At 36.7% G+C, this 16,659-nt stretch overlaps 1 protein-coding gene across 1 annotated transcript in view; it reads left to right on the forward strand.

Annotated features, from left to right (window-relative positions):
• Positions 1–16,659, forward strand: part of LRRC9 (leucine rich repeat containing 9) — a 91,721-nt gene that overhangs the window by 25,390 nt on the left and 49,672 nt on the right. Inside the window, exons 10-14 of the mRNA XM_090272065.1 lie at positions 6,365–6,541; positions 6,857–6,974; positions 10,048–10,180; positions 10,925–11,047; positions 11,665–11,780. Of these exons, the coding sequence (XP_090128191.1) occupies positions 6,365–6,541; positions 6,857–6,974; positions 10,048–10,180; positions 10,925–11,047; positions 11,665–11,780 (667 nt within the window). The remainder of the gene's footprint in view (positions 1–6,364; positions 6,542–6,856; positions 6,975–10,047; positions 10,181–10,924; positions 11,048–11,664; positions 11,781–16,659) is intronic.

A 16,659-nucleotide genomic window follows, 5' to 3' on the forward strand; every position in this document is an offset into this window, starting at 1 on the left:
CTTATTTACAGAGAGTTGCTTGTTGAGTAGATTGCTGATAGTATAACATTATCATTATTGAGTCATATTCTTTACCTATGTATTGCGTTGGCCAAAAAGTTTGTTTAGGTTTTTTTCCCCATAGGATGGCTCTAGTAGTGCTTAGTTGTCTCTAACTTCATTTGAAACAATTTTGTTAGATTGTATTGTGACATCTGTCATATCAGCATGGATTTTTAAAAACTTACCAAATTGGTGAATTTTTGTACAGCCATTTAAATACTGAAGATGGAAGAAGATACAGAACATTTTCGGCATATTATGCTTTATTATTTCAAGAAAGGTAAAAATGCAACTAAAATGCAACTGAAATGCAAAAATGTATATATATATATATATATATATATATATATATATATATTTGTGCAGTGTATGGAGAAGGTGCTATGACTGATCAAAAGTGGTTTGCAAAGTTTCTTGCTACTATTAACATTTTGGCCAAATAATTCTTTCCTGTGGGTCTGTCTTATACATTGGAAGATATTTAGCATCCCTGGCCTCTACCCACTAGAAGCCAGTAGCAAGAAATATGGCCAATAGAGTCAAAATATCCCAATCAATAAAGCTATTGATGAAAATGAAAAATGTGTCTTTTATTTTATGGAAAAAAACGAAACAAACTTTTTGGCCAACCCAATATTACCAGTTGAGTTACCCACTGACATAAGACAACATTTATCAAGAGGCAACTCTAGAGCATCAAAGATGCTGTCCTTGCACTTGAAAAGCTTTCAATCTGGTAGACACAAAGCATTTACAATCTAAAGACATAACTTTAAAGCACCACAAAATAATATATAAGTGACTGTAAGTGCCTTGGGGACAGATAAAATATTTGATTTTCCTTATAAATCATAACATCTAGATAGGGCTGGATCCATAGCTCAATAGATTACTACGTCAAGTTTCTGTATCACTTTGTGGATTGTCACTTAACAATTTTAATTTTGTGTATATAATGACTTTCAGTAATTAATCTAACTATATATGAAGATTTCATGCTGTACTGTTTCAGCAGCATAAACTTTTTGTTTTGCACTGATAGTGGTTTAACTCGCCTTATCAGTTAACAGTATTTATTAAACCCTTGTTTAGAATTTTAAAGTGCATGTTATTAATGGATTTTATTATACTCCAACCATTGAAAAACAAGTGCATTCTACATTTGCTAAATGAGTGCATCATCTGTATATTAATGACTATTTGGAGGCATCTCTTTGTGTAACTGAATATCTTAGTCAGTAATATATATCACCCTTGTGGATGTTCACACATCCAGGTTCCACTGATGAGTGAGGGTACCCAGCAAAATGGGGGTACTTCACTCTCTTAACCTCTAGAGTACTGATGCTGTTAACCATTACTTCCTTATAACTTTGCCTCTCTTGTTTTTCTTGTTCCTTTTCTTTGTCTCTTTCTTTCCTTCTTTTTTTCTTTCTTTCTTCCTGCACTCACCCTTGCCAGTTTCTTCTATTTCCTGCACTTTCAAAAATTACTTACAGTTACAGTCTCTCTCCTTTTCTTCAGTCCTGAATTTCTACCTGTGAGATATTTCTAGCTGGATGGCCAACTGGCAAGGCAAAATGAATACATTCAAAAGGGAGCTCATCTGTGAAGTAATAAACTATAGAGAAGGGTTAGAGTCAGAAAATCTAGGTTCAAACTCTATCCATGTAATCTTGAAACAGTTATTTAACCCATTGGAATCTCATCTGTAAAAATGAAAAAATAAAGATTCACCACGAAAGATTACTGCTAGGAAAAGACAAGGTGATATGAAAACACTTATTTTTAATTTTTACAGTTTTCTTTTCCTCGTCCTGCCCCAAACCATTCCTTCCTTCTGACTCTGCCATTCCTGACTGTGGCACTGCCACCCTGCCAGTCACTGAGGCTCAGCCAACTTTGAAGCTGTTCTCGTTTACATTCTCTCCCTCAGTCTCTACATCCAATTAGGCCAAGACCCACAGATTTTTCTTCAGAATGTCACTTGCATTCATTCTGTCCTCCACTGTGACCAAAATCCCCTGCACACAGGCCCTCATAACCTCCCTCTTAAACTATTGTTGCAACATCTAGCACAGTGTCTGCATATAGCAGGCTCTCAGTATTTGCTAATCAATCAGTAAAGAACTCTAAATGCCTTTCAAATTGGTCCTTGTTGGCATGCTTTCTACACAGAGAGGACTCTTAAAAACAAAACAAATCAACCTGGCTGCTGTGGCTCAGTGGATTGAGCATCGGCCTGCGCACCAAGTGTCGCTGGTTCGATTCCCAGTCGGCACATGACTAGGTTGCATGCCAGGTTCCCAGCTGGGGACGCGTGAGAGGCAACCGCACAGTGATGTTTCTCTCCCTCTCTTTCTCCTTTCCCCTCTCTCTAAAGACAGACAAATAAAATAAAATAAAGTAACCTTATTAAAAAGTTTTTTTAAACAAAGAAACAAAAGCCTCTCATAGCAACCTGTTACCTTCAAAATTATATTCAAACTCTTCATCCCAACATTCAATGTCCTTCACTCCATGATCTCCAAACTCTCCTTCCTCCTTTTCAAGCCCCTTCAGAGTCAGCCACGCTGTGTGTGCCTCACTGCTCTTCAAACACACCTGGTACATCATCATATACGTGGTTTTGGTTGTTCTGCTTCCTTCACCCAGAATGCCCTGCATCCTTTGCCCTCATCTTATCATTGCCTGTCAAAGCTTACTTTATTTCAAGGCTGACATCAAGAGTTATTCTCCTATGAGGAATTCTCTTGTTATCTCTGTCAGATGTAGTCATTATTATTTCTCTTTGAATCTTCATAGCACTGAGTTCTATGTCTCCTCTCTTACACTCTATTATAATGTTGCTTGTACTTGTCCCATTACTTTTCCGCCCCATTGGTTTATAAACTCAGTGAAGAAGGAGACTGCATCATATTAATCTTTGAATATTTTCTACATTATTCACTGAGCTTCTACTATGGCCCAGATTCTATGCCAGGTGCTAGAAATAAGTGTCAAATAAGATGTAGTGATTGCTCTCACGAAGCCTGCAGTCCAGTGTGGTATGCTATGGTAACAAACAATAGTAAGTCCTGGGATAATGGTAGATGTGGACAATGGAGGTATGGAGAGAGTAGGTGAGGCCAGCCATGTGAAGATCAAAGCAGAATGGGGATGAAGAGAAATTTATCTGGAAGTAGGGACACTTGAGGAGACGCTTTGATCTGAATTTTGAAGGACAGATAGAAGTTAACTACACAAAAAATGAGGGGAAGGACTTTCCAGACATAGGAAACAGCATGTGAAAGGGTTTGGAAATATTGTAATACACTTGGAGAACTACAAGTAATTGCACATGATGGGGGACTGATTGTTAAGGGTCTGTAAGGCAAGGCTAGTAGTTTGAATTTTGCCCTTAAATCTATGCGACTTCTTGAAGTGTAGCAGATTTAAATATTATTTTATATAAAGTCCTAGAGACTCCTTATTTCAGGTTCAGACTAATATTTATGTACCTCAAGCCAGAAATGGCACACTCCCTGGTGCATGTGACATGTCTTCAGGAGTGCTATGAAAGCTGTCATCCTCTATGAAGTATTGATAATATTGAAAGTTGTAGTACTTCTCTATCAGCATAGGTCTGGTTCTCCCTCCTCCGGCAGTATTCCAGCAATCTGAATGACGTTTTCCTCATTCCCAGCATGGCCATGTGATTGAATGAACTGCTTTTTTTCTATGACCCTCGTTAGCACAGAGCCCATGTCCTCTCAGCACTAGTTTCCTGTCTCCAGGGCTCTAGAATTCCCTGTAAGGATTGGCTCAGGGGCTGGATTCTGAGACAAGAGAAGTTCTAGGAAAGGATCGCACTTTATGGATTTTCCTGTACCATTCCTGGTTCTTGCATTCTTGGGGGACCAGACTAGACACTAGGTATTTCTTGTCTGTTCATCATTTCTATCCTTGATTACTCTCAAGGATAATTCTTGATTACCCTTTTGTTACTCGTCGTCGGCAGCCGTCCGTCTCGAGAGACGATGGTGTAGCTTCTTAAGAGTCTATCTGCACCGCCGAGAATGGCTGTGCAGTCCGACTCGGGAGTGACATGGTATCTGTCTCCTCCCGTGTTGAATCGACATCTTGCGATGACGCTGAAGCTACAGAGCCTGGGCAGGGTAATATGGAGGGTCTGCTGTTGCCCATGCAGCAGACCCCCCCTCTCTTCGCAGCTGGAGGGTCCAAGGGAAAGACGGAGTCGATACAGCTTGGGTTCAGGTGCGCTGCAGGAGTTGCCTTTTGTTACTGTATAACAAATATCTACATAAAAAGACTACAGCACTAGTTTCCATCAAAATGGAAGGACAATAATAATAATCAGAGTGCAAGTAATAATGTTAGCTTCATTCAGACTGATTTAAGTCCAGAAATCTACCCTCTGTAGAGGAGACTGTAGGTTCCCACTCCACATGATGATGTGGGTGGGTGTTTGCCAGACCTCTGACTACTTAGGGGCATCGTGACGGATTAGAACACTGTACTTTTGTCTCCTCTACCAGACTGTGAGCACCTCTGGGATTAGTTGGTTTGGGCAGCTCACTTCTCAACTGTAAGGGAGGAGTAATTGGGAAGCTCCTAGCAGTCCGTGCTAGTGAAAAAGGCAATGCTCTAAATTAGAGCTCAGATGTCAGTCTCAGGGAGAGACCACCATCAGGAAACTCTGTGATCTTAGTTCAGACCCATGCTCAGGCCCTGGCTGATTATGCCAGTGAGGACGGACAGCTCACAAAAGGTAAATATATACCATATAGGATCGCTTAATTTCAAATTATCCTTTTTTAAACCTCATCTTAATCTAAACTCTGCTACTTGAAGACAGGGCCAGAATTATTGTGAACATGGCCAGATGAGGGCAGCAGAGAGCAGCTTCAGTACATTTTCTTGAGATCTTCACCTGGCCAATCTATCTCCTTCAATTCTTAGCTCAAGTATCTTCTCTGAAAAGTCTTACCCAAGACCTTTCTTAAGTAGCCCCCACTCCATTCCTTACCCAAATCCTTTGTTTCTTCAAAGCGTTTATCAGTTTAGAAACTATCTTATTTATGTGTTATTTATTTTTTTGTCCAACTCCCTTGTAATATAGGCTCCATGAGACCAGGGACCTTGCCTCTTTCACTTCTGTATCCTTACTTATGAAGTTATTGCAGTAGTCCCACCGAGAGATGGAGGTGATCTGGAGTAGGATAATCACAGTGGTGATGATAAAGTAGGGTCATACTCAGAATGCATTTTAGATGTAGAGCCAAACAGACGTGCTGAGGAATTAGATACTGGTGAGGAAGAGAGGAGGCATGGTTTATACCTGGTGTTTTAACCTAAGCTACTAGTCACATCGTGGTGCCATAGATAGAAAACACTCAGGAAGAAAAGGTTTAGGGGCAGACATTAGTCGAACTGAGCTTGAGAGGCCTATTACATATGTGAGTGAACATATCAAGCAGATAGCTGGATATATCCATTCTAGGTATATCCAGATATGTTGAGTAGAGATAAAGTCTAGAAATAAAGTATTGGAATGCATATATATATATATATATATATATATATATATATATATATATATATACATATATAGCTTTTTATTATATAATGCCTAAGGACCAGATGAATTTACCTAGGCATAGTGTTCATGTAAATAAAAGGAGAACCAAAGACTTATGCCTGGGGCAGTCCAACATTCAAGAGTCTGTCAGCCCTGACTGCTGTGACTCAGTTGGTTGGGCATCATTCCACAGAGTAAAAGGTCACTGGTTCAATTCCCATTCAGGTTCAGTCCTTGTTGGTGCACATACGAGAGCCAACCGACCTATGTTTCTTTCCCATACCATGTTTCTCTCCCTCTCTTCCACCCTCCCTGCCCCTCTCTCTAAAAATAAATGAATTCTAAAAAAGAAAAAAAAAAAGTCTGTCAGAGAGAAAAGAAATAGCAAAGAAAACCATGAAGGAGCAGCCAAGAAGAAGAAAATAAAAAACTTATAGTAGTTTCATTGAAGCCAAAGAGAAAGATTTCAGAAACACAGGATTCCTCAACCAATATATCTTTTGGTCAGAATAAATATATAATAATAAAAAGAACTATTATTTTTGTGTTTCAAAGTTTAGCATCTCTTGTATTGATTGAGTAAGTGTGCCCAGTTTGAACCAGCATAGAGCTACTATATGACAATGTTACTTGGGGGGGGCAAAATATGGGCTATAACTATTATCATAGGTAACTTTGTGTTCTTCAACATTTGAAGGAAAATCTTATTTTTCTTTGTATATATTCTGTATCCCTATATAGGTTTAATTCCTGCTATGAATTAATTCTTTCACGTTTTTGCACATGGGACTTCAGAACATACGGTATTACAGGAGTGAAAGTAAAACGTGTCATCAAAGTTAACAACCGTATTCTGAGGCAAAAATTTGAAGACAAATTCCAAAAGTTTTTGGACAGTGAAGATATGCATGATTCAGAGTAAGAAGTTAAATTCCACGAGAAACATTTTTTAGTCTGATTTTGTAAAAATGTCTTTTTGTTTTAAAAGTTTGCAATATTGAAAACATACCTTCTTAGTAAATATTTCCTTTTCATGCACCTCCCTTGACCAGGATGACCTCCTAGATTATCCACATTTGGGCTCGTTTTGAGACTGAAGGGGAGTGCAGGTTTATGACCCTGAAATGGCCAATGTAATTGGGATATATCCTGGATAGGACTTACAGTCTTCTCATATATGGCTAAGCTTTTTAAAAATCAGTTCTCAAAATTTTTTTTATCTCTGTTCTTAAGGAGCTCTCAGAAGATGCTGGAATGCCTTTTTTATGTTTTTGATCCTGAAGTTACAGTGAAGAAAAAGCATCTGCTACAAATACTTGAAAAAGGATTCAAAGACAATGAAACAAGCAAGGTAGCATAAAATTCACTCAGAATAATGCGGTCTTCCTCATGAATAAAGTTGTGTCACTGGTTAAGCATGGCTTGGCTCCTAATCCTTCTATCCATATGTATGTGTGGTAAACTTCTATTCCACAAAAAGCTTAGTTCTGTCATAGAAAGTACAGCATCCTCACAGTACAGAAAATCTGTCTTTCCTAAAACATTATGTTCATAGTGTGCATTGCACTGTGCTCATGATGAGAAGCCTTCAGCAGCTTCCCATTACTTCCAATAATGAAATCCAAACTCCTCTGGCTGGCGTTTAAGGTCTAGCTCCCTATTACCAGATGCACCAAATGTCGGAAATGAAGTATGTACTTTACTCGTGTTTCTCCTGAACACACCTCAGTGCCTCCCTTTGATGAAATGGAAATGCTTTTTCCTACCTTTTTCCCCCTGTGGAAAACCGTCTTCCATATTCAACTCGAGGACTTCCTCCTCTGTGAAGCCTTTCCTGAATTCTCAAACAGTAGAAGCCCTCTTACTTATTTTACAGGTTTATCAAAAAGTCAATGAAAATGGAGAACAGTAAACAAATGACTTAAATAAAGAACGCTTTATTATAATTTGAAACATATAAACTTACGTTGTCTTTTTTTTTTTTTTTTTTTTTTTTTTTAAGTTGTCTTTTTATATAAGGCAAAAACCTTTGAGTATGAGGTTGGAACCCTGGGGTAGTCTTCCTTGCATCAGCCACAACCATATTGCACATTAGTTTCAGTTTCTTTAAAATTGAACATGAACTTAAAGATTCTTGCTAAGCAACTTGAATGCAAGAATCCATCTATAGGTTGTATGACCCTCCCTGCCACCACCAAAATTGTGCATTTCTTTCACCTACACGTGCTTTGACAGAAGTGTTTAATGATTAACCTCTATGGAACTTTACCAAAGCTTTCCACGTAGTGTTCATAGAAACAACTCTCAACCTTATATTTCATTGCTTTATATAATGTGCATAATTTCAATAACAAATACAACCAGTCTAAATAAGTTTAGGAACAAAATTAACTGACTTCTGATAGCATACGCATGACTGGGTGGAATTAGAAGTACATCAGTATTTTTTAAAGTACCCTCTTATATTTGACTATCACCATACTACTGTGGGTGATAGAGAAAATGGAAAATATTGGTTATTGGGGTGAATTGGTTAACTAGAAGTTGAATAAGTGGCAGTCAATATGGAAGATTTATTGTAGCACATTTGTTATATTGAAACATAATAATTTCTGTGCATTTCTCCAGTAGTCCTTGAGGGCAGGGACTTTGTTTTTAGATTCTTAGTTGAAGTCTGCTGAATGAAAGATTGATGGCTGGGCAGATGGATGAATGGCAATGACACTTATTGCGATACCTTCAGATGTTTTCTTCCTCTTAAAAATACTTCCCTCTATAAAGTTTTTGATGATTGGAATTATGTCTAATTTCACAAAATGTAACCATACTCCCATTACCTCTACAAAATCCTTCTTAACCACTTCAGTTAAAAAAAAATAAAAAGGTATCTTATTTGACACATCGTATGATGCCTTGTATTTTTAATTATTGGATACAGTTTCCATCTTCCCCTCTTATTTGAGGGTCAAGATCATGTTATAGCATCACATGCCATACAAATAGCCAGCATCTAAAGGCTACTTTCAGTGATGTTCCCTAAAAATCTCAGAAGCTTATGTATTTACCGGGATATGGACATATGAGCCACATTTCAGTATTTATTTTTTTTTTAAAAAAAACCTCTTTGGACAACAGGTTTTAATAAAAAAGATAGGCAATTTAGCATTTATAGAAAAGATATATTTCTAGATAACTTGTCTACTAATATTAAACTAATAATAATTTCAAGACTGAGATAGTCACAGGGAAAAGTAGAACTGAGTTCAAATTATGACTGCCAAATTCTACTTCTGCCCTTGGATAGAGATAGATCGTCGGCAGCCGTCCGTCTCGAGAGACAATGGTGTAGCTTCTTAAGAGTCTATCTGCACCGCCGAGAATGGCTGTGCAGTCCGACTCGGGAGTGACACGGTATCTGTCTCCTCCCGTGTTGAATTGACATCTTGCGATGACGCTGGAGTGTCCTCTCCAGTGAAGCTGAAGCTACAGAGCCTGGGCAGGGTGATATGGAGGGTCTGCTGTTGCCCATGCAGCAGACCCCCCCTCTCTTCGCAGCTGAAGGATCCAAGGGAAAGACGGAGTCAATACAGCTTGGCTTCAGGTGCGCCGCAGGAGTTGCCGGTGTTGACTACAACGTCAAACCGCCTTAGGGACTCCGGCTCCGGATTTTCTGTCGGGGTTTACTCCCTTAGCCTTTCCTCTGAAGAGGTATGCCGCAAGGCAGCGGAGGTTTTTTGGAATCAGAGTTTTCCTTCTCTGATGTGCCCTGACTGGAAGATCGAACCAGCGACACTTAGCTCGCAGGCCGACGCTCAATCCACTGAGCCAAACCAGCCAGGGTTATAGAGATAGATCACATAATCTCTTAGTTCTAGTTTTTTTATTGCTGTACTAGAAGTTTTTGTTTGCTTTTTTGAGCTGCTTTCATAACAAGTATTATAAATATTTCTGATAAAACACGGGCAAACTAAGATTTCTCTGCATTAGTGTGAGATGTATCTGGAAAACAATGTAGATTATGAGACCAGATATATTATTAGAAAAACATATGTGTAAGAACCTTCACTAATGTAATATCTCATTTCCACAGGATTTCCTTTTTGGAATATGCACCATTGGCGATAGTGGGGTATCATTGAATATGTGTAAAACTGTAGCTCCTGCACCACACAGCATTGTCAGTCTTGACTCTGGCTGCTTTTACAAAAATGAAGATTGTTCTATATCACTTTTCATAAGCCTATTTAAAATAAATTATATAAATAGCTTTATAGAATGAAGTTACACCTGTAGGTTATCTACTTCTTTTCACTGAGTCTGGTCTGCATTTTCTTTGCCCAGACACATAAGCATAAAATAATAAACCAACTGTATTGAAGTATTGTCAATTTTGTAAAAATACTGACTCTGGTTTTTCATTACAGCTGCCTCCCAGAAAAGAAGCTGTTATTCTTGTTAACAGCCTAAGTATGTGTGAGTGTCCCAGAATTGAATTTCTACAACAGAAGTACAAGGATGAGAAGAAAAACTCATTTGAAGAGGAGCTCTTTAGACATGGTAATACGATTATACACTATTTCTGAACTTTAAGTCCTAAGTCTTCAAATTTATTATTTTCATAATATTTTTGATACTTGGTTTTATCATCCTGGGAGATATTCTGAAACCCATTTTATTTAGTATTTACCAGTGTAACAAGTCATGACTTTCTGATCTAGTACTTAGGTTGTTAACAAATATTATTGAGTGATTACTATGTGTCAGCATTAGTAGGATGAGAATCATTTGTTACTCATATTTAATCCAACTTATATGGTATACACACTTTTCATAGTTTGTTCATTGTGTTCTAAAATATATAAACTTCATATATACATCCATATATATATACATGTACATATAAATGTATATATATTATACACACATACCCCACGCAACCAGAGGTGGATTAAGGTCGGTTGAGGCCCCAGGCGCAGAAGAAAATATTGGGCCCCTTAGAAAAAAGAGAGAGAGAGACAGGGAAAATAAAAATACATGGTTTTGTGGGGCCCTTCAGAAGTTGGGGCCCAGGGCATATGCCCAGTGTGCCCGCCGTTAAATCCGCCTCTGCACACAACCTAAATTCATAGGAAAGAGAAAAGAGAACTTAGCTCATTTATGCAATAATCATAATATAGAGCACTCGGGAAAGCAGGCCCTATGTGTCTTAATTTTTAAATACTTTTCACAGTCTGCTTTTGGTGACATTGGAAAATTACTAAAATGAATTATTGTTAAACATGATTTGTTTTTTCAACTTAGGCATCCTCCTCATTACAAAGGTTTTCCTCGGCCAGAGTGTGCAGGCTCGTGAACAGGAATCCATCAGTCAAGCCAACTATCCAATGGTTAATTCAGTGTTTGTTCCTCAAAAATATTTACTAAGTATGTCTGACATAAAGAGAAATGTGCTTTTATCTTTCTGAATACAAAATGTTTGTATTTCATATATGTGCTTACAATTTAAGCCCCCTTAAAGTAGTTTGTAAACTTTTCTCCAAAAATGTCCCTAGCTACCAATGAGCTTCCATTTTTCTGTCCCCTACTTCAATGTGATTTATGTGTGCATGTAGCTATTATATTTTGTAAAATTTTATATTTTATACACATATAATCTTATATATGTATTATATATGATATACATGTTCATTTCAAAAATAAAAGCCTGCCCATCTTTAAACAACAAAGGTTTTAGAGTAATACATCTGTCAAAACTATGTAGCCACATCTTGAATAGAAAAGTGAAAAAGCATGAAAAGAGAAATAATATGAATAAAAGTAAACCTTATTAGTCTATGCAGTGAAAGGAAGACTAGTAAGTATTTATAGAAATAAACTGTCTAGGGAGTGTGTAAAGATATTAAGAAAAAATTACACTAACATAATAGTTGGAACTTATTGAATTTGTTGTTTATTAATCTATGTAAAAATTTAAAAAGTATATTATGTTTCATTTTAAAGAGTATTTGTTTTGTCTGTTTTTGTTTTTGATTTTACTCTAGATTCTACACTGGGACAAAGAAACTGTGATTGCAGCTTTCGGCAGTGCAAGTGGTTTGTCTTTGATCATGACCTTGTTTTGCCAGAATACATCGTTGAATTTGAGTATATTACAGTGGTATGAATGTATTTTTAAAACTAAAATTCCTTAAATGAGAACAGAACATTAATTTGAAGTTTAATGTTGTCAATTCTATTTTACATACCAGTATATTCTTAAATTTAAAAGCAAATCATTGTGACACCTAAATATTTTAATTATGCAAATATATTACATGAGTAATATATGGCTGTAGCCTCACTGGAAAAGATTCAAACTAAATTGAAGAATACAGAATAAATATGTAAATCTGTTTTCAGTTTAACCCTACTGCCACTTCTGTTCATGAAGGCATCCACTGTTAACCACTTTATAGGTGTGCTTTTGAATTTTTTTATCCCTTTACATATATAAAAACATATAGCATTCTACACTGTAGAATCAAGTTCTCAGTATTCTGTCATGATTTTTGCCTTTAACAATATGTTTTGGATATATTTTCACTTCAGTACATGTAGGTGTATACTTCATTCTTTTGATAGTTGCATACTATTCAGTAATACTCTGATTTATCTGACTTCTCTGTTGGTAAAACATATAGGTTGTTTTTAATTTTACTACTATTTAAAACAACATTTCAGTGAACAACATTGTAGATGCATCTTTACAAGTATGGAAGTTTCTCTGCAGCATAGATTTGTAGAAGAATTTGTACAGTCAAATGATATATGCATTTTTTTCATGACTAATTTTTATTCTGGAATGTAAAGCTCTTTTTAATTAAAGTATAGTTGATATACAATATTATATTATTTTCAAGTATATAACAGTGAGATTTCACATTTATACAACTTACAAAATCACCATACAAAGTTATTGTGAATTATTGACTGTATTCCCTATGCTGTAGGTCACATCCCCATGACTCGTTTATGTCATAACTGTAAGTTTGTACCTCTTAATACCCTATTCCCTTCATCTTTTTTGCCCAATTGTTTCAATTTTGATAGGTTTTGCCAGCACTCTTCACAAAGGTTTTACCATTTTACAAATTTCCAACAATGTATGACAGTGTTTCTTTCTTTGCATCTGATGGGCAAAAAAAGATATTTTATTCTTCCATATGTTATGTATTATTTATAGGTTTATGTATCATCTTTTATATCCTTTGACCATTTTTTATTGGATTCTATTGTTTTGTATACTGTTCGGAAAAATTCTTATGGGCATTCTGGTTATTAATTCTTTATCATGTCTATATGTTGCAGATATTTTCTGTCGCTTTTAATTTTATTTGCAGCAAAGAAACTTACTTGCATTTTAATTTGTAATTTACATGTTAATTCTTAAGAAGTCATATTTTTCTTTTTTTTCCAGTATGGATTCTGAATTTTATGTCTCATTTCAGAAAGCTTATATAAATATTCTACTTTATTTTTTTCCAAATCTTATATAGGTTTTCTGAAACTTTTAGCTTTATAGTTCCATCTAGAAATTGTTTTATATGGTGTGAGGTTGATAGGGTGATCAAATAAATTTTTTCTTCAAAATGAATAGCCACTTGACAAGTATTATCTTTTTTGTTCTACTTTAAAATACCATCTTTACTCTTATACAAGGGATCTATTTATAGATCCTTCTATTCTGTTCCATTGATCTCTGTGTCTGATCTTGGACCCCTACCACATTGTTTTAGTTATTATAACCTTGAAGATACATTTTAATAAGTGATAGGGAAAATTCTCTTCTTCTGCTCCAACTCTTTAAAAAAAAATCTCTGCTATTCTTCCCCCTCCTTCCTCCTTCTCCTCATCCTCGAAAGTCCTTTAACATTTGTTGCAGCACTGATTTGGTGTTAACAAACTCCTTTAACTTTTTCTTGTCTGAGAAGCTCTTTATTTCTCCTTCAAGTTTAACTGACAGCTTTGCTAGGTAAAGTATCCTGGGTTGTATAGGTCCTTGCTTTTCATCACCTTGAATATTTCATGCCAATCACTTCTGGCCTGAAATGTTTCTGTGGAGAAAGCTGATGACAGTCTAATCGGAGCTCTCTTTTAGGTAACTACCGGCTTTTCTATTTTGACTTTTAGGATTCCCTCCTTGTCTTTAAGCTTTGCTATTTTAATTATGATGTGTCTTGGTGTGGGCTTCTTTTAGTTCATCTTCTTTGGGACTCTCAGCACTTCCTGGACTTGTGTGTCTTTTTCCTTCACTAGACTAAGGAAGTTCTCAGTCCTTATTTCTTCAAATAGGTTCTCAATTCCTTGTTCACTCTCTTCTCCTCTGGTATTCCCATGATGCAGATGTTATTATGCTTCATGCTGGCCCAAAGGTTTCTTAAGCTTTCCTCATTTTTTAAAATTCTTTTTTCTTTTTGCTGCTCTGCTTGGGTGTTTTTTTCTACTTCGCCTTCCAAATCGTTAATTTGAGTCTGCTTCATCTAGCCTACTGTTTATTCCTTCCAATGTATTATTTATTTCAGATATTGCGTTCTTTGTTTCTGACTTGTCCTTTATTATTGTTTCTATGTCTTTTTTTATGCTGGTGAGTATCCTTATAATCATTACTCCATATCTGATAAATTGCTTGCCTTCATTTTATTTAATTCTTCTTCTGGAGAATTCTCTTCTTCTTCATTTGGGGCCTGTTTCTTTGCTTTCCCATTTTGGCTGCTTCTTTGTATTTGTTTCTATGTATTAGGTATATATGCAAAGACTCTGGTGCATAACTATGTCAGACACTGCCTTGACTGGCCCTGTGCAATCTATTTGGAGCTGTTAGTGATACAAAGCATGTGGCTGCCTCTGCTGGGCCTAGGTGTGTGCAGAAAAAAACAAGCAGCACACCAAAGCTGGCTTTTACCAGCACTGGGCTTGGGGGAGGGTCAGCTACAGTCTCAGAGCCCCTAAAGATTTGCCTCTGCCTGCAGGCTTTCTGTGGGGCTAATTGGTGAATGTCTTCCAGCTGTACTCCTCAGTAGCAGGGCTTAAGTTCCACAGGGTGGAGTAGAGTAATTCCTGTGGGCAGGGCTATTGCTTCTACTCAGGCTGATGCCACTTGGAGAGGAGTGCTCTTTCTGAGAAATATGGCTCCTGCAGTATGGGGAATGACTCAGCCCAAAGATCCTGGTGGCTGTTCCTTCAGTTTTCTCCCCATAGCCACCAACCCCAGCCTTTCCTCATGTGGCTCTGGTCTGCTCTGCTCTCCCTCTACCTGAGCACAGGGTAAGTAGCTGCAAATGAGATTTTGTGCATTGGCCCTTTGAGAGGTTCTCTGTATCTCTAGTCGTCTCTTACTGTGGACAGAAACCCAACTGCTTTTCATAGTCGGATATTATTTGGGTTCCTTTCCTGGTTCTAGTGGACTAGGCTGTGAAGCCCAGCTTGGGGTTTAGACTTATTAGGAGGAACCCCCCAGCCACTGAAATATCCCTATAGAACTTCAGCTGCCACCCTGGGAACCCAGCCAGTCCTGTCGAACTTCCGTATTCCCTACCAATCCCATTGTGGTGAACTGGTTTCTTCCATCTGTCTTGGTTATAAGGCTTCTCTCCAGCTAATGTTCAGTTGGTTATTCAGGATGCTTTTTCTCTAATTTAGCTGTAATTTCTGTTTGACCCTGGAGGAGGTCAGTGTAGCTTCTACTTACTCTTCCGCCATCTTAAAATCTCAGCTATTCTTAAGCATTTTCTTTTCTGAATAAATTTAGAATGAGCTTAAGTTCTATTTTAAAATCATATTAGGATTTGATTGAGAGTATATTGAATTTAAAACTTAACTTAGGGAAAAATGAATACTTTACAATATTGGGCCTCTCATCCAGGAACATGATAAGTTATTCCATTTACTCAAGTCCTCTTTTACAATTTTCTTTATATAGGTCTTAATTAGTTAAGTGTAGTTCTGGGCATTTATATTTTAAATTGTTATTATGAATGGGATTGTATTAGCCATGTATGCTTTCAACAAAAGACACAGAAACACAGACAAGTGTTAAATAGAAAAACTCAAATAATAAGAAGTTGAGAGGTGGGATGTTCCTGACTGTTGTGATTGTTCAGTAATGTCAGCAAAGACATTAGCCCTGTGGTTCTTCTGCTTGCCAGTTCATGAGCTCTTTTGATCTGAAGATTCAGTTCTTTCTTTACTTCAGGGAAGTTTTCTTTTCTTAATTACTTGATTACTTCTTCTCTTTTCTCTGTCACACCCCCTGGAACCTTTATTAATTAAATATTGGGCATTCTGAATTGATCATCCATATCTTGTCATTTTTTTCATATCTTACAACTCTGTTTTTAAAATTCTGTGTTCTAAAAGATTTCCTCAGTATTAGCTTCCACATTGCTAATATGATCTGCTACCATATCCATTTGTTTTTTCAAAAACACTTATCGAATATTTTATTTCGTTTATTGTTCTTATTTTGACTTTGAAGTATTTACCCTATTTTATTCTATACTAGATTACTTATTCTATTATAGATGCTTTATTCTCCTAGATTTTAAAAAATTCTCTTATGGACCATTTTGGTTCTTTCCTAGAGCTATTTCTATTTGTTCATGTTATTCTTGCTTATCCACATGTAATTCATACCATAATTACCTTATCACCTGATCACTTAATTACCTGGAGCATCCTCCTGCTATTTCACTTGTTCACTCTGAACACCAAGTTTCTCTGGATCTGCTCTTCAAAGTGGTTATCTACTGCATGTGTTTTGGCTAGAATTTGCATTTCTGTTCCTATTCTCTGTCAGTTCAGTCTCTTCTGATTTATATCTCTCAACTTCTAGCCTTTGTTGATGCCCTCTTCACTGTTATAAAATATTTTAAGTTATTTTTGCCAGTTTTAAGGAATATTTAATGGGAGGGGATGAATACACCTATTCTTACCCCACAGTTTTACTCTCATGATTTCCTAATGTGATTGTAATCATCATAGACATTACTATATAACTG

The sequence above is a fragment of the Furipterus horrens genome, unplaced genomic scaffold (genome assembly GCF_987537825.1).
Source record: "Furipterus horrens unplaced genomic scaffold, mFurHor1.1.pri manual_scaffold_3, whole genome shotgun sequence".
In the NCBI taxonomy this organism is placed as follows: Eukaryota; Metazoa; Chordata; class Mammalia; order Chiroptera; family Furipteridae; genus Furipterus; species Furipterus horrens.